This window comes from Gossypium raimondii, chromosome 5, assembly GCF_025698545.1.
Source record: "Gossypium raimondii isolate GPD5lz chromosome 5, ASM2569854v1, whole genome shotgun sequence".
Lineage (NCBI taxonomy): Eukaryota > Viridiplantae > Streptophyta > Magnoliopsida > Malvales > Malvaceae > Gossypium > Gossypium raimondii.
The window spans coordinates 1387907-1410053 of NC_068569.1; the positions used below are offsets into that span (position 1 = coordinate 1387907).

Sequence of the window (22147 nt, forward strand, 5' to 3'; positions counted from 1 at the left end):
TAAGATGCTCAGCTTAGATCTCTGGTTGAAGATTGGAAAACGACTGTGTCACCAATGGGATAATTGCTTTGGTAATTGCCAGACATTAAAAATGAAAAAAAGCTGCTGTTTTAGGGCTTCATTGGCACATGCTTGTCTTCAATCATTAATGTCCGCTTGCGGTTCAGGTTTGCAGACAAATATGGCTGTTTCTACTAATTTGTTTAACAAATTGAAGATAAACACGTCCTCATTTGTTAAATCTTTCTGATTAGACATGACCTTCAATCTCTCAGATAATCAATGAAGGGCCGTGTATCAACACTTACAAGCCCTAGTAATACTAATTACATATCTCCTTCATTAAATATAAACATTCAAATCTTAAGTTGTTAGGAATTAGCTGTAATACCACGAAAGCAAGTTATTGTACTCCAGTTTTTTTCTTTAAAATAGATAATTCAATTCTTATATATTAAATTAAAGATTAAATTAATTTTTTGTTAAAAATTTATCTATTTTACTTTTAAATTTTAAGCATAAGATACACGTGGCATGTCAAACATTACTATCTTATTATTCTATTAATTATGTCAATTTTTAACAGTAAAAAAATAAAATTTTAATAGAAATAAATAACTTATATGAATTAATTGGCCTCTTTTTTTTAGTAGAGGGACAAAATATAGTCCAAGACTTAATATAGGAGCTTCTATGGTATTTTTATCGAATTAGCTTATTAAAAATAAAAATCAATATTTAAGAATTAGATAGGAAGTCAAATAAATTAATTCAACTAATTTTAAAAATTAAAATGGATAAATTAATACTTATTAAAAATATTCAAAAAGATTATAAAGCATTAAAAATTAGAAAAACAAACAAACATAATGATAAAATCAAAACTTTTTGGGTTTCTTTTTCAATTTACTTAGAGTCTTTATCAAGTTTTTAACAAATTGAAATGGTAATTATTTTGGATTTTATGTAGTCCAAATTTTGAGGATTAATTTTTAATTTAATCATTTGAATAGATTGATTTAATCTGAGTTAGACAACCAACAAAATAACGGATAAAGTAGCATAGTAAAAGTGGGTGAGATGTGAATTCTTAGAATAATTTTGATTTAGACAGATTTTTCTTTTTGCGTTTCTCTGGGCAAACGTAACAAGCTAAGCGATTGAAATCGGATAAGGGAAGTCCTTTCACAGCTTTCTATTCGACTCGGCATTGAAAGTATCCCTTGATTTACATCAAATCAAATCATTTAAGCCCAGGAAAAATTCGTTTTTTAAAATGGTAATCTCAACAAATTTCCTCGCACACACCCACTTACATTTAAAGTCCAGAAAGATAGTTGTAGGGCAAAACTTTCTTAAACTTAATTTGTAGCCACACGTTAATAGCTTGATGTGGCAAATGTGAGTACACATTTCTATTATTTAAAGACTAATGAATAAGTATGTCAGAAAATCGTGGGCGGATATGACCTAAAGTAAGAAAAGATTGAAGAAGATAGGACTCTTTGTTTTTCCAAAGTAGTTAATATTTTTAGATTGAAATGGATGAAAATTGAAAAGGTCAAGATTTTACTAAAGCAAAACCAGTTTCAGTAGACTGATGGAGTCCACTTGGTGTAGTTTTCTGCAAATTGTTTGCTACAGATAACTACCCCATAAAGCCATAAACAAAGAAGTCCATTATGGCGAAACTTTGGTTTTACAAGTAAATATGCTGAAGCAGTAATAATAATATAATGAGAAAATGGAGCTTCCTGGAAGTTTCCAGTTATCATAGGACTTGGTAAGTCAACAGATTTGGAGTAATGGGTTGGCAGATTCTGATTTTTGGCATTTTGCCATTGGAAATTAAAACTTCAAATTATTGGTTTTTTGGATGGTATGATAGAAGATCATCCAAGCGCATATTTTAAAATATATTGTACTTACTCTACACATGTAGAAGTTGAGATAAGTTTGGATGTTTACCAAACAAGAAGTTGTCCCTGCAAATATTATTTTGGTCTTTGAAAATGGGGAAGCTAATAAAAAAGGAAAAGATTTAGCTTTTGGTTTGGAGAGAGTACCAAATTAGTAGTATTGCATGGATTTGTAATTAAGGCCTTGCTAATCCAATCATATGACTATCTATAAGGATGTAAAATAGACCATCCAATCCAATGGATCCATAGGATATGGGGCTTAAACCTCAGGGAAATTCTTGGCCGGATGAGATCACCAGTTTAAGGGCTGCATCATTTGTTTTTTTGATCAATAACATTTTAATTCATTTTCCATAACAAGACAAGAGAGGAAGTTAGAGGGAATCACAGTAATATTGCAAACCGTGTCAAAGAGATACGTTTTTGTCTACAAAAGTGGATGAGGTATGAATTTACGAAGACATACGATAGTAAGAGGTGTCTGGAGTAAGATCCTGGGCTACTTGCAGAAGGTGCTCTATATTGATTTCAGGGTAGTGTTGTAATAGCTTTAAGTTAGCTGCAAAATCACCACTCAATAGCCTGCTTTTCACACACAACAACATGGCACAGCATACACGTAGAAGCATTTCCTGCACAAGGAACAGTTTGCTATCAACAATTATGCCTTCATTTAAATTTACAGAAAGTAGAAAGGACTATACTATTAGAGATAGAGAGACCTGGATGCCGAAAGGACTACTTATAAGAGAATCCCAGATTCTTAAGATAGATTGGAGATTGAATTCTTGAGTAAGTAGTAAAGTTATCCACCGGAATCCGTAGTATTGAGGCTTAACCTGTTCATTAAAATACATGGTATAAAAAAGAGGAGTATGCAGAAGGCTAGTTTCATAGTTGATACAGTTTGATGATACCTTAGCAGAAATCAAAATGAATAAAAGGGTTTAATAAACACCTTATATACTTTGTTTAAAACTTGCCTTAGAAGTGAATTCAAGATGTCGCCATAGTTCCTCATCATTGGCTTTCAGTAAGTCTGACAAGCGAGAAAGAGTAGAAAGGATGCCCACAGAACTATTATCTAATTGTTGACAGAAATGATCCACCGAGTCACTCAAGAGTAGGACAAAACATGAAAAGCTGTCTGCTTCTGCATTCGACTGCATAATAATGGAATTAAATGAATATATAATACCAAACCAAGCTCTTACGTCTCAATGACTTGCTTACAACAACAGAATTTGTTGCCATAAATGACCAAGGATCATATAACAAAATGGTTCACAAGGAAAAAGAGAATAAAACATGGTTCTTACTGCATTCTTCTCATCTGTATCAGTGCTAAATACATAGTATAATGGTGCCAAGACCTCATTCATGCCTTGGACATAACGGATGGCGGGATTGAGTTTCGAAAATAGGAGAAGAACATTCCTCATTGATTCCTATAAACAAAAGCACATCCCAGCATGGAGTGAGTATTCAAACCACAAGAGGTGCTAACATGGATGCTTGATCATCTATTTGCAATTTGGAGCGCTGATAGAACAGAGTGTGTTTGACTAGAAAATACACCATGGAGGTAAGAAGAAAAAGCCATGTACCCTGTGTTTCCTGCCGAATGATGATTCTCCTGAGAAGAATTTCATTTCAGGATGTGTGCGTTGCAAATCACGGTCGATCTGTTCTGCGATTTCCGTATGCTGGAAACCAATGTATCCATTATAAACATTTGCAAAATTATAACATAAAAAAAGAATCCATCAATGGTTGATACCTATTGAACCGAGATTTACCTCAAAGTATTGATGCCAAACACTAGCCTTACCAAGGCTCAAAGGGTGATCTTCATGAGAAATTTCGTGCCGTATAAGTGGTCCAGCAGTATCACTATGAGCATTATTATGCTCATTAGACTGAAATGCTTCTTCTTTCATCCTTGCAAGTTCTGACTAGATTCCATACTAAGATTAGTGGAATAAAACTTCTAATATACTACCTACCTAAACGGCATTTCTATTAACATGTAAGGTATTCTCCAACTACATTAAACAAAATCTATTGACTAAGCAAATGCTGCATCATAAATAGTTTCTTACAGGAGTCAAAAGAAGCTCTTCTTTCAACTTAGCATATTTTTTCCGATTTTCACTCAGCTCTTTTTCCCATAAGTCCCGAGATGGAGGTAAGTAACCCAGTATCAGCTGCAAGAATTTAACATTCAAAGACAAATAACAAGTTAGATTCTGGTATGAATATCAAAACTCTGGCGGCCTTCGGCTAGCCAATGTAGCCGAGCAGCATTAGGGTTTTTGGTAATCACATTGTTAGAGAAGGGGATGATTCAGGCCAACCAAACAACATTGCTTATCTTCATAGTTCATTATTTTCCCAACTGTTTAAGTTTTAAATTATGTAGAATCTTTGTTACCCGACTCTTCATTTCTTTAAATTACTCCTGTTCGGCACTACATCTATATCAAGGCTACATAATATTCAATAATCTAGCTAACGTGGGCAAAAAACTGATAATGCTTGCAACCAAATGAAGAAATTTATTAATTAGAATGATTTTAAGAAAAATTACTTTCCAAACAGTTGCACGCAAATTTCCTCCTTCGGGAATCCCAGTGCTAGCAATTCTTTGGAGTTTTTCCAAATTTATCTCCTTCTGAGAAATCTGAATTGTACCACAATAATAATGAATGATCAACATTATGAAGAAAAGGATCTATAATTTAATGTTAAAAAGAAAATGAAATACAACAAATCTCTGACCTCGTACTCAATATCAGACCTTTTCTCATCAGCTTCAATAGTTTTGATAACCGAAATGTGACTCGACCCGTCTTTTTCGTGCCTCGGTTGACGCCCGTTATGTTCCAATTCTGCATCCGCTTTCATCTTCCTCTTCACCATCGGCTCCTCTTCTTGAACTTCATTATGATCATGATCATCATCAGTTTCACTTTCACGATCGGACCTGAATCCGGTTGGTTGAAGAATCTCGAGCTCTTCACCCAACTCGCAAACCGAGCCGGATCCTCCGCTATCTTCATCCTTGTCTTCGAATCCGGCGACTAAACTGCCGAGTCGATCGGGAAGCTTGAGCTTTTTGCCTTTGAGCATGGTGATGTGGTAGTGGGTGATTTGGGACTGAGTCAGGCGAGAGTTGGGATGCGATTTGGTTCCATGGAAAGTCTTGTTTGAGAGATTGCAGAGTAGGTTTCATGACTCAGAACCGTTCCCTTGGCTCCATGAAGAAGACTGGTAGTTATAAACGGTTTGAATGTTAGGTGGGTCCATACCGTCTTTTGCACCAATACAAAGTTCTCACGTGTACTATGTTAACTAGCCCTGTGGCACAGTGGATGAACAAAAAACAAAGGGTCCATAAAAAATTAGATAATAAACAATTTTTTGGAAAAATAATTATTACTAAAACAATTTGAAAATTGCACAAATAAAAAACAATTATTATAAAATTAAAAACACCAACAAATAGTTAGAAAAAGTGAAAGTTGAACCAAAACTTATAAAAGACTTGTGGTTATATTTAAAAAAATACTAAAATGATTGAGTTAACTAAAATATTTAATTTTTATTACCAGAAAAATATTTAAATTTATATTTAATTTTGGCTACTTGTTTATTTTCGATTAACATATTACACCAAATTGGACCAATAAAATTGTATAATATTTATTTTTTTTAAATATTTGAAAATGTTTTGGGATTGATAATGTATTTATAATGAATTAACTGACATAACAAACTTTAATTTTTCCGACGAGTTGAAGGAAATAATAAAGAACCATTTGCTGCTTCGATTAAAATTGAAAATATAAAATCTTGTACAGTAAAATTCAACTTTGCACAGCCGGAAAGAAAGGTACCCCTCAGCTGCATCTTTAGTTTTTATGGTCCTTGAAAACTTTATATCACATTAATGCACTCGTTACGTTTCATTCTTAAATGACCTCTTTATGGAACAAACACCCTTTAACATCTCTTTCGCCATTGCTGCCAGAAAGGTCAAAATGCGCCATGAATGCAACAGTAAAGTTTATGACACAAAAACTTGCATCCCCTTGAATCACACTGTACAACTCACGACAGCCTTAGTACCGAAGCAAATGCTTAGCTGTAGCTAGTCAATGGCTCGATGACAAAAAATGATTTGGTAACCCAAAAGGCACCAACCGGGGAAGAAAATAAAGGACCACAGGCTGCACATGGGATAATTAAACAACTTACGATTTTATCTACGGAGCTGTTTCAGTTCCTAGGCCTGAGGGGCTGGGCTGAAGTTGATGCCTTTGCTCTAATCTTTGACATTTCACCATCTACCTGTAATGGTGGTCCAATATTATTTTCCTCATCATCAATATTGTAACTGGGAGGAAGGAGCCCAGTTTTCGTTGCTTCTCGCACACCTGTCTCATCACCATTAGTGTAATAATAAGCTGATACTGCTTTCTAATGTAGCCGCTGGGTGTTTCATGTTACAATATGAAAGGAAAGACTAAAATCCTATACTTCATCTTCTTCATTTATTTTCTGTTCAGATGTCAATTTGTATTAACTATTTCGTAATATCTTTATTTATACTTTTTTCTTTATATTAATTTAATGTGACAGAGTTAATTTAACATTAACTCGTGAATCCAATTACAAAACACTAAAATTTAGTGTGAAGTGAGGATTGATTTCTTTCTAGGCTACAATTTTTCTTGTGATGTTCCATATAAGATTATTGTTTTATTATAAAAATAATATTAAAATAGATGGTAAGTCAAATTTTCTTTTAATGGCCTTGTACTGGTGAAAAGGGAAGCTCAGGAAAAAAAAATTGATTGATAATCTCCGACCTAATTAACTCTTTGTATTTGGGTGTTAGTGATTGAGATTCAGCCACGACATGCATTCGTTACAATCGTGAAAACTCATATACGTCAAAAGGTGACCACATTAGACTTCTTCAACATAGGCCATTTAAGCTCCATTTCTTCTACTACAAAAAGATTATTGAAGTTTTAAAAGCTGTCACTAGGAGGAGGTAAGCATCTACTCTGGGAGTTGGTTTAAGAGACTTCAGTTAGCTGCTTACATATATCTAATCTAAGCACTTCCACTTAAGATCAGTACCTCTGTTATCAATAGCTCTTTGAGCCGAAAATTTAGTTTTCTTAGCTTATATATATGTATGGTCTTAGCTATATGGATAAGCTGCTAATAATAGCATTAATTATAATATAGAGATCAGTTCAAATTCTATATAAAGAGTAAGACTCGCCAAATTCTAAGCAGATAACACAGAATTTGGTGAGAGCGTGGTGAGTAATCAGTTTCTGATCATCAAAAAGAGATATTTATTACATCAAATCATCTCATATATAGATTTGCAAAAGAAAAAAAAATTGGGGGGCCGGGGGGAGGGTCCTTTTTTGAGTTTTGCACTAAGAATCCTTGTCCGAACAAATGAAAGCTGATCAGTCGGTATTTTTCCCAGCAATAGATGCCGACACACTGTGTATTGGTTCCTTTGGAACTCTTTGATTTCATGATCATTGGGCCTACATTAATAGTTATGCCATGTGAAGTTCATAAACTCCCAAGATAGATTGCCCAAAGCATTAGTTTACTAGATATAATTACCTTTTCTTTAATCATTATTCTGCATTAATATTTTTAATGGTTTTAAAAGAGTAATCATAGATTGAGTATTTGCCGATGAAAAAAAGGTTGTCCCGTCATTATTTTCTTTAAACTACATATTGCATGGGAAAGCAAACGGAGTCGTTTGATAGGTTCTTTAAGGTTTTAAAACAAAGGTTTAGGTGACGATGCTAATTGCCAGCTACATGGTACAAGCCTTTTACTTGGCCGACAATTCATCTTTTCAGTAAAAAAAAGCTTCTCCATATATACTATATATCCCTCATTCTCTCATCAGTTCTTATGTACTTGATTCATCTTCTTCTCTGAACCTCCTTTTTTTCCCGTACCTGTTTCAGATTCAAATACCTGCTTTCTGTCTCCAAATTATGGTGCAATCAAAGAAGTTTAGAGGTGTCAGGCAACGACACTGGGGTTCCTGGGTATCTGAAATTCGCCATCCGTTACTGTAAGTAAGCTTCAAGCTTTTTCTCAGTGTATTCAACATCGATTTTCTTGTATCTTTTATGGTATATATATTTTGTTGCAGAAAGAGAAGGGTATGGCTTGGCACATTCGAAACAGCTGAAGAAGCAGCCCGAGCTTATGACCAAGCAGCGATCTTAATGAGTGGGAGGAATGCAAAAACCAACTTCCCCCTATCACAAACAGCAAATGGAGACCCGGAAGGCAATGAAAGTTCCCATTCATCATCACCTCCAAACGAACTATCTGAACTTCTCCATGCGAAGCTTAGAAAATGCAGCAAGGCACCGTCTCCTTCCATGACTTGTCTAAGGCTTGACACCGAGAATTCCCACATCGGGGTGTGGCAAAAGCGAGCAGGGAAGACCTCGGATTCCAATTGGGTAATGACTGTCCAGTTCGGAAAAGGGAATGCTCAAGCTTCCGCCAAGGGTTCCAATACCCAGGGACCCTCGGCTAGTAGCGAAGTGAGAGGAGAGATGGATGAAGAGGAGAGAATTGCACTACAAATGATAGAAGAGCTGCTTCATAGGAACTGTTCTTCTTCATTTGGTGTGGCAGAAGAGGAGGGTAACTTGTTTGTTTAGTCCTTAATTTTCTTAAATGAGTTAAGAAGTCCATGTGTTTATAGGATACAAAATATCATGCCATTCATGGGTGAATTTATACATAAAAGAATTTCAAGTATGTGATAGATTATAATTATAGGTTTACAGAATAGAGAAGGTGTCAGTTATGTTTACAAGAGACGGAAATAACATAATCATATGATTACACTATTTCTCATATGCTTACTCTCTCCACCATACTTTAATCTTTTTGTCTTTTTGAATCTTGACACTCCATCTATTCACACCTTTGCTTTTTGTTTTGTTTTTAAGATTTTATTGCTTTTTAGGGCAACAAAATGCTTAACTTTTTATTTTAATTATGTGTAGAAATTTGCGGTTTAAAAAAGCTTATGGATGTGTTCTAATTTTCATGATGTTTATTATGATCGTGGGATTTCTTTTCAAAGAAAATGATGTTTGATTGACAAGCAAAAGCAAGGCAAGCTTCTTTAATTAGATTGTAATCGTCTCCCTTAATTAAAGCTTGGATGTCTTAATCTACTTATCCATCATTTACTAAGTTATATTTACTTTTCTATTTAAGAGAACAGTTTTAAATTTTGTATCAATTTTTTTATTAATTTGGTGCCACGATTTAATTGAACACCAATTTAATTAAGAAATTATTAAAATTTTATATAATTTACATTATTATAAACATCAATAAAATTATTATAATTTTAAATATTAAGTTCTATTTCGCTTTTATATAAAATTTTAATTTACATAATTTTGTCTCATTCACATTGTAATTATAATAAAGCATTATATACCTGCTGATACCCTGTTAGGCAATTTAATATTTTTTCATTCCTAACAATCGGTCTTACTTCTTCTTCTTCTTTTTGAAATTATCCTTATATAATATATATATGTGTGTGTGTAGGGATTAATCTAAAAGCCTAAAAATTATATGATCTTATGTGAAGAAAGCTTCATACGAAGCTTATTAAAGCTATAATCTTGGTAGCAATACATGACAATATCATCACTTCACTTCAATGCCACAGTTTGAGGCACTTAAAATGCAGACGAGTTGGGTCGCTAACTCCTTCCAATATTCAAAATCTACAATAAAAAAATAATATTTTCAAAAAATAAAAAGTTTTCGATTAAATTCACAATGAGATAAGTGAAGGTAGTTGGGTTTGTTTTAAATGCTATGTTGTTTAATTGAATATGGAGAGAGATGGGGGGTATATGTTTAGGGCTTCATTTTCAATGGTCCATCCCATAGGCCACATCCATCACCCAATTCCTGTACCTTTGATTTCACCCCGTATAAAAGTGATAAGTGCTGCCAACCCAAGTTATACACATATATATATATATTTATATATTTATTAAACTAGAATAATTCTTTTTAAATATTTTTTATAAATGAAACTAAAAATTTATTTAAAAAATTAAAATATGAAACCGATGAATTATTTTTAAAAATTTTTACATTTTTATATTTTAAAAAATAAATTTAAAATTTTCAATCAATATCTTTTCTTTAATATTTTTTAAAATAAAAATAATATTTATTTTCTAAAATCCAACACACATGGGCCGGATTGAAGCTCGATTCCAAAAAAATTCATACTCAAACTCATTTTTGGACTGACCTGTCTCATTCAAAAAACTCATTTTACTATTAAAATTTTTTAAAAATATATTTTTAATAAATATTTTACTATCAAAATAAAAATAAATTTATCTTAACTAATTCAAATTAAATTGAACCTTTTAAACCGGATGAACAGAACCGAGCAAATAAAATCATCCATTTGATCAAATTTTCTATTCCATTATATTTATTGATACATCAAAAAGAAAAATTGGCCACCGTCATTTCATTCGTCGGCTAAATAAAGAAGTTAGTAAATGAAGATGATATTTCAGCAAGTAAAGATTTGAAGGAATGAAAGTTAAATAAAAAAGATTGAAGGACAAAACAAATCACAACTTTTACATTGGAAAATTAGTTTTTTTTAATGCCATTGAACAACATTCAAAACTGATATTACAAAACTTATGAACTTGACTTTAATGCCATTTTTAGCAAATAAAAATACGAAATATACCATAAAATTTTCTTTTTCATACTCAAATCACATTTCCAATTCATTTAATTTATTTTCAAAACCCAAATTGTAAAAAAAATTATATTCAATTTTTTTCTTATATCGAAAAGGCCATGTCAAGGAACAAAATAGATAATAAAAATAGAGAACCAATAATTTTCCTTAATATTTTTATTTTTTATGTTTTTTAAAGAATGGGTATTTAATATTTTTATATAGAAGATATAGAGAAAATTTGGAGGTTTAAAATAATTTTCCTCATTTTCTCTCACTTTATTTATTTTTGAAAAATTCATTTACTTTTATTTTAATTTTTAGAATTTTCTAAAAGTTTTAGAAAAGAATGATATTTTATCATTTTATATATTATAACTAGATCAAATTGACAGGAAGTATAAAATTGAAAATTAAAATTATTATTATACCAATTAAAAAGTGTCACCTAATAGTCGAGTGATCAAAAAAATAAATTTGTAAATTTTAGTGATCAAATTGTAACTTTATAACAGCCTATTTTCAGTGAAATCGGAATAGTGATTTCCGGACCACAAACCCGAGATAGGAAGAAAATTCATTTTAATATTATTTTATGATCTATGGTATGATAGGAATGTCGTATGAAAATTTCGTTAAGAAATTTTACCAATTACATGTCTAATTTGTTAAAAAGAACTAAATTTAAAAAAAATTGCTAAACTTACTAATTATGATAATTAAGTGACTAAATAGCTTAACTAATAAATATGGGAAGGCTTAAGGCATAAATATGTCTAAAGTAAAAGGATGAGGCGGCATAACATAGGAAAATAATAAAAATAAAACCAAATTAATGGCAAAATTGTAAATAAGTTGAAATTAAACTAAAACAAATTGAAATTAAAGGATTCTAGACGTTTTCATCATCAATTTTGGTTCATAAACAGACTTAGAAGAGAGTTTAAGCTGGTTTTCATATTTTTGCTTCATGTGAGTTCAATTCTTACCCGTTTCTTATATTTTTTATGTTTTTCAGATTGTTACAATTAGGTCCAACTAAATCTTACCTTAGTTTTTATTTTATTGAAAATCTTACTTTTTTATTTTATTGAAAATTTTGGAAGTTACCATTGATGATTTTATATTATTTTAGTTATTAAATGATGAATTTGAGATGTTGATGGGTATTTAAATGTATTTTGTTAAAGAATTTTGATGAAATCATGATTTAGGGACTAAATTGAAAAGATGATGAATTCATGAAAATTCTAAATCTTTATGAAATTCATGGGTTTCTATTGTGATATATGGAAATTGGCTAGGCTTGGAATAAGGATTAAATAGTATGAATTTCACTTTTCGAGCCTAGGGACGAAAACATAATTAATCAAAAGTATAGGGGCAAAATGTAATTTTACCAAAGATGTGTATTGGACTGAATTGAATATGAATTGTATTAAATTGATGTTAAATTCATTTATATAGATCCGAATGGATCAAATACGGAGTTAAATCAAGGAAAAGAAAAAGTATCAGATTAGTAGACAACAAATCAACGTATAATTGTCGAGGTAAGTTCGTGTAACTAAATTGTATATTTATATGATTTAAATTGAATGTTATGTATTTGAAATGTATAAGTGCCATGTATATGGAATTAATCACATATTCGACGATGACCGACAAGTATTAAGTCCCGTTTGAATAAATGAAATTCGATGGATACAGGGCTCCCGAATTGGTTGTGGTCCTGCATGTGTTGCGGACATACCACAACTCGCAAGAGATTCCCATTATTAGCTCTCATGAGCATCTCGATATTAGCTCTATTGAGCAACCCGATACATGGCTCTCACGAGCTGTAATACCCCGAAAATTTCTACAGTAAGAAAGTAAGATAGTATCCTTGATATAGTAAAATAAGAAAATAAAGTAACAATAAGGGAAATTTTGAGTTATGTCAACACTTGGAAATATATTATCGTATATTAATTTAAGAAAGGACTAAATCATAAAAGTGAGAAAAGTTTTGTTGCTCAATAGTAAATACTCAAAATTTGAGGGGTTAAAATGTAAATATGAAAAATTTAAAGTACCAATAGTGTAAATATTTTAAGGGTGGAATGATCTAGAAATTAAGAAAAATGGATGAATTGAGACCAAATTGAATAGGTGAAGAATAGGTGAAGAATTGACGGTAAAAAGGATCTAGGCCGGATGGGTGATCGTATCCTAATATAGCCCTCCCGAAGAATATGTGTAAAATAGATTTAGCCTGGACGGGTAATCTAAATTAGGGTTTGAATTTAGCCTGAACTGGTAATTCAAATCTAAGCTCATTAGAGTAAATTGTCGTTGTAGGGAATTTAGCCTAAACTGGTAATCCCAATAATACTTTATGAGATTATATTACAGGGGATTTAGCCTGGACTGGTAATCCCGTTGTAAGAATGAGGTTTGCGAGAGTGTGCTATCTGAAATGGAAATGTGCGTACATGAATATGAATAGACGGACCCAGAATTGTACGCTAAAAGTGTACCTCTGAAAATTCATCAAATTTCTGAGAAATTCAACAGGATAAATATGGGAAATAATAAGGGTAATAGAAAACATGGAATTGAATTATTATTGGAAATATATTATCGAATTTAATACTCAATTTGGATTGAACGCGGAATTGAGTACAATCGTTCTGTGCCAAATGATGAATTGATGGATAAGACCATAACTGGGTTATGGCACTATGAACGTAAGACCATAGTTGGACCATGGCAGTTTTTACATGTAAGACCATAGCTGGGCTATGGCATTCTGATGATAAGACCATAACTTGGTTATGGCACTACGAATGTAAAGGATGAATGGACGGCAAATTACCCGAGTAAACTGAAGTTCAGCATTTGTTGCGAATTTTCGTGTTTACTATCTATTTAGCTCTCATGAGCTTCTGTTCAGCCTTTGGGCTTCTAAAAATGATGTACTCATATCCGTAAGTCGTTTTTCGAAAGGTAAAATATCGAAAGTTGTTTTGAATGATATATATATAAATATGAAGAAATGGTAAGAGAATGATATGTATTATGATGTGTATTTAAATCAATATCTTGATATGTTGATATATGGAAATTATGTAAGTGGAGACAAGTAAATAACTCAAGTGTGACATGTCAAGAAAATAAGTTTATCAAACTTGAAATTATATGTAATATGTGCAAGTATGCTAACTAGTGTAGTTGTTTGATGCTTAGGCAAGTGCCAAGCTATTGGTTGAATTGGTAAGTATTTAAGTGAAAATATGTTAGTGCTCATGAAAAAGTGGTAAGGTTTAGATTAAGCAATTTCTTATGAAATGACTTATCATGTGATCAGTTCGAGAAAGGCTTTAGTTAAATGCACTAGCTTGTGACTATGGTTGAATGATATGTTTATGACTTGTGTGACATGCATATGGAATAAGAGTGGAAAGTAAAGAAATGCAAATGAAAATAAAGAAATTATGAAGAGTTAAAGTTATATAAAATCCTACTAAGCTTGGGATAATATGTTTAAGTGATACTGTGGATTTATTCACCTTGTGAGTTGATGAATATAGCTTCATGAGTATTGTGGTATCAATATTGGGTTATCCTTGATATGTATAGATTTCATATTTTAAATGAACTAATATGATTAAAGACTATACGAGCTTACTAAGCATTCATTGCTTACGTATTTATTTTTATTTACCCTATAGATTATTGGAAGCTCGATTAGGTTGGAAGCTTGTCGGAGATATATCACACTATCCATTGGTTCTATCGATAATTTTGAATGATTTGATTATGGTTATAATGGCATGTATAAGTTAATTTGGCCAACATTGGCTCATTAATATTTTAATTTTGATTGGTTTCAAATATGAATGCTAGATGAAATGAAATGTATGATAATAAAATTGTAAACTCCGGTAATGTTTCGTAACCCTGTTTTGGCGACGAATTCGGGTTAGGGGTGTTACATGAGCTTCTCGTTAATAGCTATTCTGAGCATCCCGATTGGATGTGATCCTGCATGTGTTGTGGACACACAGTAGCTCTTATGAGTGTCTCGATATATGGATCTCTAGAGCTTCCCGATTAAAGGCTCTTTTATGAGCTTCCCGATTAATGGCTTTTTGGAGCTTCCCGATTAATGGCTCTCTGGAGCTTTCCGATATTTGGCTCGCAAGAGCTTCTCGTTACATAGCTCACATGAGCTTCCTGTTATATGGCTCGAAAGAGCTTCCTGATTATATGCTCGATTTGGCATACCTGTATATGAATTGACGAATTACAGAATTGTATATTTTGTGTGTACCACCCGTGTATCCATCAATATTTAAATGGTTCAATGGGCAAAGTTATAGTATGAGACAATCTGAGCTCGAGACGAATTATTATATAAATATATTCAAAATACATGGATATGATTTGTACATGTCATAGGGAAAAATTGATGTGAAAGTATATGTACATGGAAATATGATTATTGTTGAGTTCATACATGTTCCTTGATATTTATATGAAATACATGTCTAACATGATTGATGAGGATATGTGCTAGGGTTTTTGGTCAATTTGCTTGAGTATGCCTTAGATGTTTCCTTTTATGTGATTAAATGGTAAGTTAAATTTCATGTTATACGAACTTACTAAGCTTTAAAGCTTACTTTGTTTTATTTTCCCTGTTTTATAGTACTCGGAAGCTCGTAAAGGTTGGAAGCTGGTCGGAAGCTGGTCGGAGCTACATCGCACTATCCATCGGCTCATTCGATATATATAAAATTTCAATTTTGGTTATAATGACATGTATAGGCTAAATAGCCAATGTTGGCTTTTAAATGTTATGTTATAATTAGCCATTAGAATGACTTGTGTTGGACATATTTTGATGTAATTATATATGGCCTTATCATGCTTGATGTGAGATTGGTATGGTGGAAATATGAATAACTCATAAGCATATTAATGGTTGCTTTGAATTGGTATAATAGATACAAATAGTCCTATATGTGTGATTGGGCAAATAGGCAAGTATAATTACTTGATTATATGTGGAGTTATGTCATAATTAAGACTTAATTTGGTTTTGTTTGAATGACTTGTGTTGGCTTAATGTAGGTGGTAGACAACTTGGGTAAGAAATGTGGCATTGGAAATGACCTATTTTCGTCCACACGGGCGTGTGCCTCAGCCGTGTGTGACACACGGGCTAGCACAAGGGCGTGTGGTTCGACCGTGTATCCCCTGCATCTTTAAAATTGCAAAACAGAATGCTCAAATATTTTCACATGGCCTAGCACACGGGCATGTGACTTGGTCATGTGACCTCTGCACCTATTTAATGCAAGTCAATATGCTCAGACGGCCTAGCACACGAGCGTGTGACCAAGTTAGAGAGCACTCTAATTTGGACACGGACTAGGACACAGCCTGTGCCCTTATTTCGGATGCCCACACAGCCTGAAACACGGGCATGTCTCTTGACCATGTGAGACACACGGCCTAGCCACAGAGGCGTGTGTCCCTTGCACCTTGGAAAAATTTTGATATTTTGCAAAAAATTCTTTGAGTACTCGGTTTAGTCCCGACTTGTTTCTAATATATATTTTGGGCCTCGAGGGCTCATATAAGGGACGTTATGATTGATTATGATTGGTTTCTGATATGAACGTGAAATTATATAAAATGTTTGTATTTAATCTATAAATTCTGGTAATACTCCGTCACCCTGTTCTGGCGACGGATATGGGTTAGGGGTGTTACAAACTTTTTTTAGTTAAGTGACAAAAACGAAAACTTACTCATAATCTAATGACTAATGGTGTAGTTCACCCTAAAACTTTCAATGTTTACTTTGCTTATTACTTTGGTCTTGATTATTTTTAATACTTTCACCTTCAACTTTCAAATCTTAGTCATTTTATTTTATGGATGAAAATTTTGACTCATCATTTAAAATTTTAATAGCATTGTCGTGACAACTCATGTGTTATTATACATATATTTCATAAAAATGTAAAAATAACTTTTAAAATCATAAAAATATTCACATCTGAAATAAAGTACACACATGGTGCCATACGGGCTACTACATCAATATTGTTAAAATTTTAACATTTCAATTAAATTTTATTAACAATAATTTGATTAAATTTTGAAAATTGAGAACGAAAATGATTGAAAAAGATGTAAGACCAAAGTAACAAAATGGAAGAAATAACATAAAAAAACTTAAAACACATATTTCCTTTCATTGAAAAAAGGGATAAATATAAAAAGTATACATAAAATTTAATTCAATGTATAAAATCGTAAATTTTGGTTTTATTTGATTTATTTTTCATAAATGGATGTATTTATATTTTTAAAAGTGCACAAATAAATTAAATCAAAATTTCATTTATACATGAAGCACAATTAAAATTTTATTTGTATAATTGCATTGAATAAATATTTTGTATTAAATTATACATTGAAAATGATTAAGAAATTTAATTATCCTTAATTAATATATAGGAACTTTGATTTTAAGAAACAATAATAGAAGCAATTTTTCCCGATATTATGAAAGTCTGGTTGATAAAGAAATTGATAATCAATCAAACTTAGAATAGAGAGAGAAAGTTCAAACGCTAAAACATGTTTATTCTCTCATTTAAAAGGTTGAAAAGGGTATAGATAATTTGAACACTTGTATAAAAAAAATAAAAAAGAAATATTACTAGGGACTGGACTTATAATTGTTGAAAAACACTAGTATTATTTCAACATTTGAAAAGGTAAGCAAATTTTTTTTTTCTTGTTTGAAACTTGAATTCAAATATTTCGGAGATTTTCAGTAAATAATAATGACTACTTTGATATTAATGAAAAATAAAGATTGTGAAAAGGATGGGTCGGAAGTTTTCAAAGGTGGGAAGAGTTCTTGGAGTGGGTGATAAGCGCAAAGGAACGAATATGGAATATGCTGAGTTTATTAATTGTGAATATTAAAAATATATGTTAAAATTAAACAATATATATATGAAAAAAGGGGCAATGTCACATCATACGTATTCAAACTTCAAAGACTCCAATAAATATCTTCTATATTCGGTCAAGCAAAATAAACCGGTGAAATGACGGGGTTGATGGTTATTTTGCTAAAAAAAAACTCATTCTCAATATTATTTACTGGAATAGTTCAAAAAAATGTAAAATAGATGTGATGTCTTTTACTTCGTGTCAACAAAAACACACTAATGTGAGCACTTTTTTATCCATGCTCAAACTAAATTTTCAAAAGCGACCATTTTTTTAAAATATTATAAAAATAGATCAATTTTTGAAAATTATAAGAATAAGCCTTTATAAATACCTAAAGTGGCAGCACCATTTTTTTTATTTTTTGGTGACATCAATTGATGTGGAAATAAAACTTATAAAACAGATCTTTATATAGATCCAAAGTCTTATTTCTCTTATTTTTTTAAGTAATGTAGGATGTGAGATATGTGTATATATAGACTCATGAATAAGTTTGTAACTTGTTCCTAGACAATAAACCTTTCCTTTTAATTAACAATATAAAATTAAAGGTTACACAGTATTTTATATTTTATATTTTATTACTTATAACTAACAACATAACATTTGTTACATTATAAATAAAATTTTAAACTCTATAAGTAAAAAATTATCAAATATAAAATGAGTATAGTAAAACATTAAAAATAAATATTTTAAAAATTACTAATAATTGAGTGATCATTTTGTAAGTTTTATAATTCGATAGCCAAATAATCATAGTTAAATGACTACTAATGTAATTTAATCTAGATATAAAATATGAAAAATAATTATTATATTTTATGTGTACTATATATTTATATAAAAAACTTATTTAACATAATTATATACCATGTTTAAATAGATTATCTATCTAGTCAAAATACATCTGAAATAAATTTATCAACATTCATTAGGTGATGAAAATTAAATTAAAATTAGGATTAAAAATAGTAAAATATTAAAAATATATTTTAAAAGAGATATCAATATTTTAAAACTACAAAAAATATAAGTACCAAATACTCACAATTTATTTATTAATCAAACATTTATAACATAAAATAAAATAAATAATAAAAAATTAAAAGTATAACTTCTAAATTGAAATAACAGAAAATTATTTTAAAAATTAGAGTTGCATGGATATTAACTTCAAACATTTAAAATTGAGTAGAAGATTATTGCATGTACAAGTTTTCATATGTGCAATTTGTTCTTTTTTTAATAGTCCTTTTGTATATGCTAACAATTCTAAAATGCAACAAGATTGAAGATCTCAAAAGATAGTTTTATAATTTGAGAAAATGTTAACAAAATATAAAAAAAATAGAACTTGTTTTGTAAAAAGATTATAAAATATGGTGTAACCTTTAATTTTATGTTGTTAGTTAAAAAAAAAAGGAAGGAATTAAACATTGTCTAGGAACAAGTTGCAAACCTATTCATGACTCTTTATATACACATATCTCATATCCCATATTGCTTAAGAAAACAAGGGAAATGAGACTTTGGGCCTATATAAAGATCTGTTTTGTAAGTTATGTTTCTATATTAATTGGTGGCACCTTAAAATAAAAAGGATGGTGTTGCCACTTTGGGTATTTATAAAGGCTTATGTCGTAAATTTTCAAAAAATTGGTTTGTATTTGTAATATTTAAAAAAAGACATCTTTTTAAAATTTAGTTTGAGCACGGGATAAAGCATGCCCATGTCAGCACAGTTTTGCTGACATTGGGTAAAACGTGTCCTCGTCAGTGTGTTTTTCTGCGTTTTCCCTTGAAAACGTTTCCACATAAGCGCGTTTTGCATTTTTTGGACCATTCCAGTAAATAATGTTGTAAGTAGTCTATTTTTATAAATAATATTAAAAATGGGCCTTTTTTAGTAAAATATATGGAGTTGATGGCAATTCAATAATATTATAAAATAAAAAATAGAAATTATAGAAAGTAACACACTCAAAATTCGTTACAAAGTTTGTGATTTGTTCCGTTATGAATGCTTTTATCCGTTTTTCGTATAATTCTATGTTTATTTTTGTTTTTACTAATATAATTTTATAATATAATTGTTCAAACTTTGTATTTATAATAATAAAATAATTAATAAATCGTTAATAAATTAACTTTACAAAAGTAATTAATATGTTATGCGTTGTTATACTTACGCTACATTCGAAATTGATCTTTTCGATTAAAAATTTATTCATTTGTATGGTTAAAATTAACGTAATAATCGTCAATTATACATAGCGTGCCATATTTACCTCACACTGATGTATATAGACCAGTTTTTAACAGTAGAAATAAATGAAATTTATTTATGTTTTTGGTAGATGGGGCAAAATATAATTTAACTTTTAATAAAAAAGCTTATGATATTTTTATTGCTAAAAGCAAGGATGGATCTAGAGTAGAGGTGTATATGGGCTGGGCCGGGTTAGGTTCAACCAAAAATTTAGGCCCGTTTTCTGGGCCCAGACTCGACCCGGATAAAATGTTAAAATCGGGGCCGACTCAGCTCGCCCATATTAATTTTTATATATAATTTTAAAATATATATAATACATCAAAAATATTAAAAACATCGAAATAAATATTTCCCAACAAATTGAAAATTAATTTTAAAAAATATGTATACTTAAAATAACATTAAGATAGATGCAACTTAACAAGCAAATGCCTCTAACAAATGTCTTTAAAATAATAACAAAATTAACAATAAAATAAGTTTTATACAATATCCAAATAATAACAACAAAATAGTAGCAACATAATAGTAAAATGGTAGCAAAATAGGGAGAAAACAATAAGAAAATAATATTAGTAGCAACATAATAGTAAAATGGTAGCAAAATAGTGAGAAAACAATAAGAAAATAATATTAAAAACAAAAAAATTGTCCTTTAGTGAATTCAGGTCGGGCCCGAGCAAAAAATGTCTTACCCGAGGCCCGGCCTGTTTTTTAGATAGACTTTTTTTTGTCCAAACCCATTTTTCAGGCCTATATTTTTGCCCAAACCCTCCCACATTTCGAACGAGCCTTCGGGCAGGGCCGGGTGGCCCGACCCATGAACAAGTCTAATCTAGAGGTGCTGGTATGGGTCCAACTCCCCTAAAATGGAAAATTTTCTATTAGGCTCTTTATAATTTATAAAATTTTAAATTAATAATAATAAAATTACACTTTACCCCTAAAAACTTATAAAAATTTGATTTAATTATTCAAAATTATAAAAATAAAAACTATTAAAATAGCAAATTTACATTTTTACTATTTTGCTAAAAGTTATTTATTTTAAATGTACAAAAACTGAAAGGACTTAAGAGTGTATTTTAGCCATTAGAAAAAAGTGAGGGGACAGGACATCTTTTTTATTTAATCGTAAAACCAAAAATATGTTGTTGTTTTTCTCTTTAATTGTTGAATTAGGTGAAAGGATATGGATATTCCAAATGCTTTGGAATTATACCAAGTGTCATAAATCAATGCGATTCCTGTTCCCCACTTCGGCTCGGCTTTGTGGCTGTGCTTTTGAAGCTCTTTTCTGGAAGTATTTTGGACGGCTTCTTTTCGCTAAAAAAGTATTTTTAAAAGAATAGATTAGATTTGTTGTATATATAACAAAAAGTAAATTGATATATTCAAATTTTTTTATAATAATTTTTTTATTTATCTAAATTTTGCTTGTTATATATTTTAACCACATGTTATAGAATAATAATTGCTGTAAACTTACTATAAAATTTATATTGTAAATTTTCATTAAATAAAAAAATAAGAATCATATTCAAGAAAGAAAGAAAGTAGAATCAAATCAACAAAATTAAAAAACGTATAAACATTCATGCATCTTTTATTTTACATAATTCTGCATGATTAATTATAAAATTAATAAATCTAACAAGTTTAATTAATCAATGATTTATCAAATCAAAAGTAATTAACCATTGTTAACCGTTGAAGTAAAAAGAAGAAGACGATAATGATTGATTGAGGAAAAATGAGTGAAGGTTGGGGAATAGTTTCAATTTTAAAGATAGTCAAGGAATCAGGAAGGATGAGCGTGTAAATAGTCTGTATGGATTGTTTTCATGGCTCTTTTATAGTAGGGAACAAGCTTGGATGTGTGTATTGAGGTTATCGACGTGAATGTTTGATTTAATATATTTGGCAACGAAAGTGATGCTACGTCTTAGGATAAGACATTCTAAAGTGACAAGTAATAAATTACTTTGGGCCTATATGTGGCCCCCACATAGTCTTGGCGAATTTGTTCCTCTCTAAAGTTTACCGAATTGATGTTCGTGAACTAACCCCAAGTTTGTAGTGTAGTTGGTTTTATTGAGA

General features: G+C 30.8%; 2 protein-coding genes across 6 annotated transcripts; one reads left to right on the plus strand and one right to left on the minus strand.

Moving 5' to 3' along the window:
• Positions 1 to 2296: 2296 nt before the first annotated feature.
• On the minus strand, positions 2297 to 5183 carry LOC105770426 (TBC domain-containing protein C1952.17c). Its single transcript, XM_012591623.2, has 9 exons — positions 4704 to 5183; positions 4513 to 4605; positions 4025 to 4129; positions 3722 to 3877; positions 3530 to 3628; positions 3242 to 3370; positions 2906 to 3085; positions 2645 to 2761; positions 2297 to 2554 (listed from the first exon to the last, which is right to left on the minus strand). Exons 1-9 carry the CDS (start codon positions 5052 to 5054, stop codon positions 2375 to 2377), a joined length of 1410 nt encoding a protein of 469 aa, XP_012447077.1. The 5' UTR covers positions 5055 to 5183; the 3' UTR covers positions 2297 to 2374.
• Positions 5184 to 7148: 1965 nt separating this feature from the next.
• Positions 7149 to 8855, plus strand: LOC105771391 (ethylene-responsive transcription factor WIN1). Of its 5 annotated transcripts, none has more exons than XM_012592840.2 (3): positions 7149 to 7261; positions 7943 to 8052; positions 8134 to 8855. In XM_012592840.2, exons 2-3 carry the CDS (start codon positions 7973 to 7975, stop codon positions 8654 to 8656), a joined length of 603 nt encoding a protein of 200 aa, XP_012448294.1. In that variant the 5' UTR covers positions 7149 to 7261; positions 7943 to 7972; the 3' UTR covers positions 8657 to 8855. The 5 variants fall into 5 exon arrangements, with proteins under 5 accessions (XP_012448294.1, XP_012448292.1, XP_012448293.1 ...); XM_012592838.2 differs by lacking the exon at positions 7149 to 7261 and adding an exon at positions 7305 to 7424; XM_012592839.2 differs by lacking the exon at positions 7149 to 7261 and adding an exon at positions 7315 to 7458.
• The last annotated feature ends 13292 nt before the right edge of the window (positions 8856 to 22147 follow it).

Coding starts and splice junctions, on each gene's coding strand:
- LOC105770426 (XM_012591623.2), bottom strand. CDS start 5,054: ATGCTCAAAGGCAAAAAGCTCAAGCTTCCCGATCGACTCGGCAGTTTA. Junction 4,606..4,703: donor GGTCTGATATTGAGTACGAG/GTCAGAGATTTG, acceptor GGTACAATTCAG/ATTTCTCAGAAGGAGATAAA. Junction 3,878..4,024: donor AAGAGCTTCTTTTGACTCCT/GTAAGAAACTAT, acceptor TATGGAATCTAG/TCAGAACTTGCAAGGATGAA.
- LOC105771391 (XM_052630870.1), top strand. CDS start 7,444: ATGCCGACACACTGTGTATTGGTTCCTTTGGAACTCTTTGATTTCATG. Junction 7,513..7,942: donor TCATTGGGCCTACATTAATA/GTTATGCCATGT, acceptor TACCTGTTTCAG/ATTCAAATACCTGCTTTCTG. Junction 8,053..8,133: donor GAAATTCGCCATCCGTTACT/GTAAGTAAGCTT, acceptor ATTTTGTTGCAG/AAAGAGAAGGGTATGGCTTG.